Source organism: Grampus griseus (genome assembly GCF_964374135.1).
Source record: "Grampus griseus genome assembly, chromosome: 15".
NCBI classification, from domain to species: Eukaryota; Metazoa; Chordata; class Mammalia; order Artiodactyla; family Delphinidae; genus Grampus; species Grampus griseus.
Window position 1 is genome coordinate 50,760,234 of NC_139009.1, and position 9,197 is coordinate 50,769,430.

The following is a 9,197-nucleotide window of genomic DNA, read 5'->3' on the forward strand; positions in this document are numbered from 1 at the left end:
CATCCTTCTCAAACTCTTCCAAACAATTGCAGAGGAAGGAACACTCCCAAACTCGTTCTACGAGGCCACCATTACCCTGATACCAAAACCAGACAAAGATACTACAAAAAAAGAAAATTACAGACCAATATTACTGATGAATATAGATGCAAAAATCCTCAACAAAATACTAGCAGGCAGAAATGAACAACACATTAAAAGGATCATACACCGTGATCAAGTGGGATTTATCCCAGGGATGCAAGGATTCTTCAATATACGCAAATCAATCAATGTGATACACCATATTAACAATTGAAGAATAAAAAACATATGATCATCAAAATAAAAAACTTCTAAATATTATAAAATCCAGTAAAAAAAAAAAAGGTTAATATATCAAGTAATTGACCAAGTAATGTTTATATCAGGAATGCAAGTTTGGTTTTACATTTGGAAATAGATTTCACCATATTAACAAAATAAAGGAGAAAATCCATATCATCATCTAAAAAAATTTATTAATTTATTTTTGGCTGTGTTGGGTCTTCGTCGCTGCTCACGGGCTTTCTGTAATTGCGGTGAGCAGGGGCTACTCTTTGTGGTTCACGGGCTTCTCCTTGTGGTGGCTTCTCTTGTTGCAGAGCACGGGCTCTAGGCACGCGGGCTTCAGTAGTTGTGGCACGCGGGCTTCAGTAGTTGTGGCACGCAGGCTCAGTAGTTGTGGCTCATGGGCTCTATAGCGCAGGCTCAGTAGTTGTGGCACACGGGCTTAGTTGCTCCGCGGCATGTGGGATCTTCTCGGAGCAGGGCTCGAACCCGTGTCCCCTGCACTGGTAGGCAGATTCTTAACCACTGCGCCACCAGGGAAGTCCCTGCTTTTGCTTTTGAAGTACAGTTTTCTTGATATATAATTCTTTGTTAATAACAGTTTTTTCTTTTTGCACTTTAAATATGTTGTTTCAATGTCTTCTGGCCTTGATTGTTTCTGATGAGAAGTCAGTCATTGTGATAAAATTGGTCTCATATACCTCAATATTTTTCCTTGTTTTTTACAGAGGCTAAAATTTCCAGTGGTGGTAGTTTTCATTCTTGTCTTGTTCTTTATTCAATGATAATGCCTTTAGTGTTTAACCATTAAACGTAATATTGGCCAGAGTTAAAAAATAAATAAATAAATATGTCATTTCAATGTCTTCTGGCCTCCATTGTTTCTGATGAGAAGTCAGTCATTGTGATAAAATTGTTCCCCTCTGTATGTAATGTGCACTTTTAATCATGCTGCTTTCCAGATATTTTTTTTTTCAGATTTTCTTTTTATCTTTAACTTTTAGAAGCTTAACTATGATATGCCTAGATGTGACTTTCTTTGAGTTTATCTTACTTGGGATTTGTTGACCTTCTTGGATCTGTAAATTAATGTTGTCTTACAATCTTTATTCTTTAAGTATTTTTTTTTGCCCCTTTCTCTCACTCGTTTTCTGGAGCTCCAGTACACCTATGACCTTTTGATAACTTCACATTCACTGATTCATTTTTCTGCCATTTCACATTTTCTCTTGAACCCATCTGGTACATTTTTTCATTTCAATTATTGTGCCTTTCAGCTCTAGAATTTCCCCCTGGTTCTTTTATACTTTACGTTTCTCTGTTGAGATTCTCTATGTGCTTACTCAATACTACCATTTCTCCTTTGAACATATGTATAATAGTTGCTTTGAAGTTATTGTCTCCTAAGTCCAACATGCTGGCCCTCTCAGGATCAGTTGCTATTGACTGTTTCTTTTCTGGGTGTTTTCTGACTGTTTCTTTTCTTTTCACTTTCTTTATCTCATAACTTTTCGGTGAAAACTGGACATCATAGATTATCTTTGTGCAACTCTGAAATCTCTTTTGTTCTTCTGAGGATTGTTGGGATTTTTGTTCTAGTAAGCAGTTAACCTGCCGGACCCAAACTGCAAAATCTGTCTCCTGGCTGGTATGCAGTGGATGGTGTTTTTCACAGGTTTTTTGGCTGCTGACTGCTACTGCGTTAGCCTGCCCCCACCCCACCCCCAGGGGCCACACCAGCCTGTGTAGTTTAGTGGTCAGCCAAGGATTTGGACAGAATTTATATTCAGATTTGGGGGCTCACCTGCTTAGTGGTTTCCTTGCTTTTTGGGTTCCCTCCTAGATTCCTACTTGTTTTTCCAGTTCCCAAGTCTGACCTCTGATACCTCAAGACTATAAGACTCTCAGAAGCTCAAGCTAAAGGCAGTTTGGGGAAATCATTCAGTCAAAAGGCACAAGAAACTCCCACATCTCGCAAAGAACAGTTCCGTCTTGCAAGGATCAACACCCCACCCTAGTTTCTGCTTGCCTTTTTAGCGGGGCTTCCTAGGGTCTCCCATATACCTGCAGAGTTTAACACTCAGCTAGGAATTTGGGCATAGTTTATACTCACATTTTAGACCTCAAGTCTCTTTCTTGCTTCCATATTTTCCCCTTTAAATTTCCAGCTTCTTGGGGATTCCCCGGTAGTCCAATGGTTAGGACTCTGTGCTTCCACTGCAGGGAGCATGGGTTCAATCCCTGGTCAGGGAACTAAGGTCCCACAAGCCACGTGGCACAGCCAAAAAAAAAATTCCAGCTTCTCTGTTGCTTCGAACTTTATCATCTTCTCCCTAGAACTCAAGGCTGTAATTTTCCTCCCTGAACTGGGGAGGTGGGGAAGTGCCCTCAGACAAGAAAGCCACAAACTCACAGCTCTTAGCTCTTGCATCTTTCAAACGTAAACACTGAACTTTCTGTCTTCCTTTGACTATTCCCCAGTACCTGCAGATGGTTGTTTATTATATTTTTGTTCTGTTTTTAGGGAAGGAATTATCCAACCTTTTCACACTGCCATTATCATATGTCCCACCCTATCATGGCTTTTAGAAATTTTATAACGCTTAAATCTCCCACTTTAACAAAGAGACACGTCAGGGGCTCAGGGCTTGCCAGCAGGCAAATAAATCTATCCAGATTATTGATGTTGTTTTGTCTTTTTCTGTTATCTTCAAAATTAGCTTCTATGTAGCACATTTTACAGGTTTTTCATTTACGGTAGTGATAAAGTTTCCCTTTTAAGATAGAGCAAAAAGTGTGAAGGTGGTGTACAAATAATTGATATTTGGGAAACAGTGTTCTAATGTGCTATTCTTAACCTTTAAACATTGTTTTTAGAGAAATACTTCTTTCCCCTCCTTTTTGCCTCTCTCCTTTCTGCACTAAACTGTCAGCCAGAGTAAAGCAGAATACTGACTGCAGGAATGCCTTAGTTTCAAATATACTTTGTCCCAGATCTGGTTCTTCACAAGATCATTTATGTTCTACCTTCATAGCCCACCTCCTGCATGAACAAAAGACATTTTAAAGATTTTTTGTGAGCTCTTCTTTCCTCCCATTCTCAAATTGTGTTTTTCTGGGTTATAGTTATTTTTTTATATAAAAAATTTGGAATTAGGAGGTGTGACTCCACTGGCAAATTAAATTCAGAGAAAGAAATATGAATAATTTCCCCAACATTTTTCTGTATTTAATTTCACTGGCACTTGGAATTCATTGCCCTCATTTTTTTCCACAAAGATTTTCACCAAGTAGAAAGAAGAAAAGTAATTAAAATGAACCTCTGTAAAGCAGTTTTAGTTTGATTTCTCCATATAGTTACTTTTTATCCCAAGGTAATTTGTTAGTTTTTAAAAACAATGTTTTATTTTTCAGTGGTTTTATTGTTTGAATGTGACAAGTGCATGGGAAAAGTATATGGGACTTATGCTCATAACATTGACCTTCTGTTATCAGGGAAAAAGGAGAAGCCAAAGAAATTCACTAAACAACCAAAAAAGCAGATGTCTTCACCCTGTGGTCAGAAGAAAGAAAAGGCATTGGAGAAGGTAACACTAAATTATCTATTACTATTCTAAAGTTCATATTGAGAAATAAGCAGGTACAGCCAGGAAAAATTCGAAAAAGAAGAGTAATGAATGCCACAGTGGAATGCTAGCAGTGTAAAAATGAGTGAAGAATCACTATAAAGACTGAGATTAAAGATCTCTAAGGTATATTGACACATGAAAAAAGGAAAGTGAGTTTGGGGGAGAGAAATTAGGGGTTTGGGATTAGCATATACAAACTACTACTATATATAAAATAGATAAACAACAAGGTCCTACTGTATAGCACAGGGAACTATATTTAATGTCTTATAATAAACTATAATGGAAAAGAATGTGAAAAAGAATATATATATATATATACATATATATACATATATATAACTGAATCACTTTACACCAGAAGCTAATACAACATTGTAAAGTAACTATACTTCAATAAAAAGAAAAAAAGAAAAAGGGAAAAGTGCAGAGCAGTATGTATAGTGGCATATTATGCTACCATTTTTGTAGACTAGATGAAGGAATATATATGAATTTTCTTGTATATCCATAAAATATCTGTGGAAAGCTATACGAGAAATTGATAAAATTAGTTGCCCCTGAGGAAGGGAACTGAATGTCTGGGGGACAGAGGCTTTTTAATATATGTGCTGTTTGTACTTCTTGAATTTTGAACCAGTATTACTTGTTCAAAAAATAAGTAGCCTTTAAATTTTTAAAATAAATATTTTATGACCTTTTAAAATTATTCTTATTTCCTCGTGCCTTCAAAGGAAGGAGTAAAAAGCCAGGTAGGAATAAGAGAACAGTATAACTACAGTTGGCTAAAAGAGAAACTATAGATTCTAAAAATGTGTGAAAAGCTGGGGTTCAAACAAGTTCCACACAATATATGTTGGATGGGTTGTACGTTCATCTCCATATTAAGGACCACAGGCACAGAATGAGTGAATTCTAAAAGACTGCATAGAGGTGGGGGGCTTCCAGGTCAGACAAATAAAACTGGGTTCAAATTCTAGGTCTGTTTCTCTGTGGAAAGTTTCTTAACTTCTCTGAAGCTGTTTGTTATGGAGGTAATAGTAGCACCTATCTCACATGGTAGTTGCAAGGCTTCAGTGAAAGAATGCTTGTAACGCTCTTGGTACAGTATCTTGCATCCAATAAATGTAAACTCTTTTTATATTACCTATAACGCTAATCAATAAATATGTTCTAATTGGGCCTTAATGTTGTCTACTTTTTTTTAGTCAACTTCTAGAGATGTGTCTCCTTTCATGTGAGTATTGCTCCTTAATCCAGTCAGATGTTCACTGTAAAAGCATCAGTGCTGATTTTTGTTTAATTTTTTCAATAGTGTGAGTATGCAGAAGAATAAGTGGGATGCCACAAGATCCTTGAGATTCAACCAAGATGCACAAAGAGAAGATGGTAAGTTTTATTATTTGTGTAGTGTACAAATTAGGTCTAAATAGCAATGATAGGAATCTTTTATTTTATGAAGTATGCTGAATAGCTTTAAAGATTCCAACTGGAATAAGGCCCAGAATTAGCACATTCCCTTAGGCATCAACCAGAGTTTTCATTACTAGACAATCCCAGTAGATAATATGTTGTTTTATGTATCTGTCATTTTGAGGCCTCTCAGACTGACTTTCACCCACTACCTCCACTCTCAAGAAGGCTGAATATGTCTTAGGCTGATTTACAGTAATATTAAAAGCAGCACAGTTATCTGTATATGAGCCATTTTGCCACTTGCAGCCTAAAATCCTTCAAAGATAAATAGGTGTATGTGTCTATAAATAATATCCAATGATATTTTCATAAACTCTTGATGATTGCAATCTTCTTTAAGAAATAAAAGTAATAAAACATCCTCATAAAAAGTAAGGTTTATTAATTTTTACCTTCAGATCAACGGCGGATGTCTGAAATTACAGGGCACCTAATAAAGATGAGATTGGGTGATCTGGACCGAGTCAAGTCAAAGGAAGCAAAAGAAGTAAGAATTATGTACTCGTGTACTGCGCTTGCTTGGATATGCCTTCCTACTTTATTTTCATCATAAGTATAAAGATGCTTTATAATTTTAAAAGAGTAAATTTTTTATGTATTTTTATATTCTGTAGCGGTTAGCCAGTTTGTTCACATAAGTTTTTCACCACCTCTTACAGTCCATAGGTCCTCTCTATAACACACATAGTAAAGTACATTGTTACTGAAAGTGTAATGTCCAACCAAGAGCAGATTAACTGTCCGGAGGGTGACCCCTGGAAGTTGCTAATTTTCATCAACTCTGCATGCAGTGCTTAGACATTATCTTTAAAATAAGATGTTATCTTGATGAAAATGATCACAAGAAATACCTTACTCTTACTGAATTACATGTTAGTCATAACATTATGTATCATCATTAGTACCAGTATTATGTATTCACAGTAACACTTGCCCCTAATTCTTTTATTTAAAAATTTACTTCCCTACAAGAACAAAACACAGGAAAAAAAATCTTTATCACCATGGGTTAGGCAAATATTTCTTAGCTACCACACCAAAAGCATTATCCATAAAAAAAAAAATTGGCACATTGGACTTCATCAAAATTTAAAACTTCTTTTTGAAAGGCATTATTAAGAGAATGAAAAGACAAGCCATAAACTATGAGAATATATGTGTAAAATATTTATCTGGTAAAGGATTTATATCTAAAATATATAAAGAATTCTCAAAACTCAATAATAAAATAAACAACCCAATGACAATAAGTGGGCAAAAGATTAATCATACACTTCAGAAAGAAGGGATACAGGTGGCAAATAAGCACAGGAAAAGATGCAACATCATTAGTCATTAGGGAAATGTAAATTAGCACCTCAGCAAGATAGCACTATACCCCCACTAGAATGTCTAAAAAAGTTTGGGTTTTTTTTTTTGTTTTTTTTTTTTTGGCTGCATTGGGTCTTCGTTGCTGCACGCAGGCTTTCTCTATTTGTGTCGAGCAGGGGCTCTTCTTCGTTGTGGTGTGCGGGCTTCTCATTGCAGTGGCTTCTCTTGTCTGGAGCACAGGCTGTAGGTGTGCGGGCTTCAGTAGTTGTGGCTTGAGGGCTCTAGAGCACAGGCAAGCTCAGTAGTTGTGGCACACGGGCTTAGTTGCTCTGCGGCTAAAAAAGTTTTTTAAATATGCTGGCAAGAATATAGAGCAACTGGAACTCTCGTATATAGCTAGTAAGGATGCAAAAGGGAATGCCTACTTGGGAAAACAGTTTAGCTGTTTCTTATAGCATTAAGTATTTACTCACCATACAGATCATTTCACACATATCTTTACAGTGGCTTTATTTAGAATTGCCAAGAGCTAAAAACAACCCAAATGTCCTTTACATGATAAATGAGTAAGACTGTAGAATAGATAAAAAGAATGAGCTATTGATACATGCTGCAACATAGATGAATATCCTACACGTTATGCTAAGCAAAAGGAGCCAGATTCAGAAGGCTACAGACTGTATGATTCTATTTATATAATGTTCTGGTAAATGCAAAAGTATAGGGACATAAAACGAGTCAGTGGTTGCCAGGAATTGGTAGTGTCAAATCGTTGGACTTAAAAGGGGCACAAGGGGATTTTCTTGGGGTATTTGAACTGTTTTATGTCTCCATTATGAGTGGTTACACAACTGTATGCATTTGTCAAAACTCAGAACAGTACACTAAAATGGGTGAATTTTACTTATATAAAATTGTAACTCAGAGCCTGAATTTAAAAAATCGAAAAAAAAATCAAAATAAAATTACTTCTAAGTTAAAAAGTAATGCCATTTCAATAAAGCAGAGCTTCTATTGGTTCCTTAAAGATAATAACTTAATTTTTCTCCTTTACTGTGCAGTTTGCAGGAGGTATTTATTCCAGGCTCGAAGCACAAATCAAGGCCTCAGTGCCAGTCAGTGCACGGCAAAGCAGCTCGGAGAAAAACACAAGGTGAATCCGCATAAATGAATCTAGAATGCCACTAGCTTCAAAGTGATTTTTTTTTTTTTTTTTGGAAAAATCATATGAACACTAGAAGCACATAATTTGAGTTTGGTTTTATTTTGTTTCGGGGATTTGATCATCCAGACATTAATTAGAACCAGATTTTAACTTAAAAGTTAAGACTTGAAGAGGTCATGATCACAAAATTTAATGAAAGTATACTTTTTTAAAAGTTTTCTGTTTATTGAGTCAGCTCCGTTCTGAGCCAACTGCTGATAAAAATGTAAGCTATAGTGTGAATTAGCAGGATTTTTATACTATTTGTAGATAATATATTACTACTTTATATAAATCATTGAAACCTTTCTTGTTTCTTGTTCTATCTCTCTTAATAAAGTCTAATTTGTATGTTCTGTGTCATTTTACAGCACAGATTTTCTTTGAAAGATTAACAGTTACTGAGATTTGATTATTAATACTACAGATCCAAATGCCTTATCTGCAATTCTGAAATCCAGAAAGCTCAGAAAGCCAAAAGCTTTTTGCATACATTTGTGGCAACTCAAGCCTGACCTGAGCTACTGTGGTACTATTTATAGTTTTTATTTATCCCACTTAATGTAAATGCTCATTTGTTTCACTGAAGAAGTATTAATGTGTTTGGTTGTGGGGCACTGCTCCAGATTCATAATATACAATATATGTACATATTATTTCCCCGAAATTAAAAAAATATCTGAATTCCAAAATACATCTCCAAGAATTTTTGAAAATGGATTGTGGAGCTACATGAAGTTTCATTAAACTTTGACACTGTCAAGCAAACATGACCTAAAGCAGTGGCAACTTATTGTTTTAGAAGCACCTCTGACCTTCTTTTCTGTTTAAAAAATCTAGGTCTAAAAGTCGTTTTGGTCAAGGTCGGCTTGCGTAAAGCACCTTAAACTATAAGAAGAGAGAAGACTCACCTCTGGACATCTGAAATTGTTCATCACTTCTTGAAGGTCTTCAGAACGATGACTTCTAAATGTTTTAAGTTATTTATTAATTATTCTTGCAAGCCACATAAATCGTAGTGCTAAGAGAAATATATAGTTAGGTCTTATGAAATCTAATTGTAAATATGAAACTTTTTAAATCTAATTTTCCTTTGGTGTGATGCTAGGCTATGTAGAAAATTAGTATTTACAAATTTGCATAGTTAAGGCTCCTAGTATTTGTTATCCTTTATTTATTTGAAAGAGAAGAGGTCTAAACTCTCAAGTAGCTAAGAGTTTTTTAAGACCTTAAAAATTAGGGGAACACAGCTGGTAGTGGTATGGTAC

The 9,197-nt window shown here is 35.6% G+C and overlaps 1 protein-coding gene across 1 annotated transcript in view; it reads left to right on the forward strand.

Annotated features, from left to right (window-relative positions):
• SANBR (SANT and BTB domain regulator of CSR) overlaps nt 1–8,806 on the forward strand; it is a gene marked incomplete at its 3' end in the record, with an annotated part of 64,397 nt that extends 55,591 nt beyond the window's left edge. Inside the window, exons 16-21 of the mRNA XM_082672119.1 lie at nt 3,805–3,896; nt 5,147–5,175; nt 5,254–5,327; nt 5,813–5,901; nt 7,787–7,878; nt 8,770–8,806. Of these exons, the coding sequence (XP_082528245.1) occupies nt 3,805–3,896; nt 5,147–5,175; nt 5,254–5,327; nt 5,813–5,901; nt 7,787–7,878; nt 8,770–8,806 (413 nt within the window). The remainder of the gene's footprint in view (nt 1–3,804; nt 3,897–5,146; nt 5,176–5,253; nt 5,328–5,812; nt 5,902–7,786; nt 7,879–8,769) is intronic.
• Nucleotides 8,807–9,197: the final 391 nt, after the last annotated feature.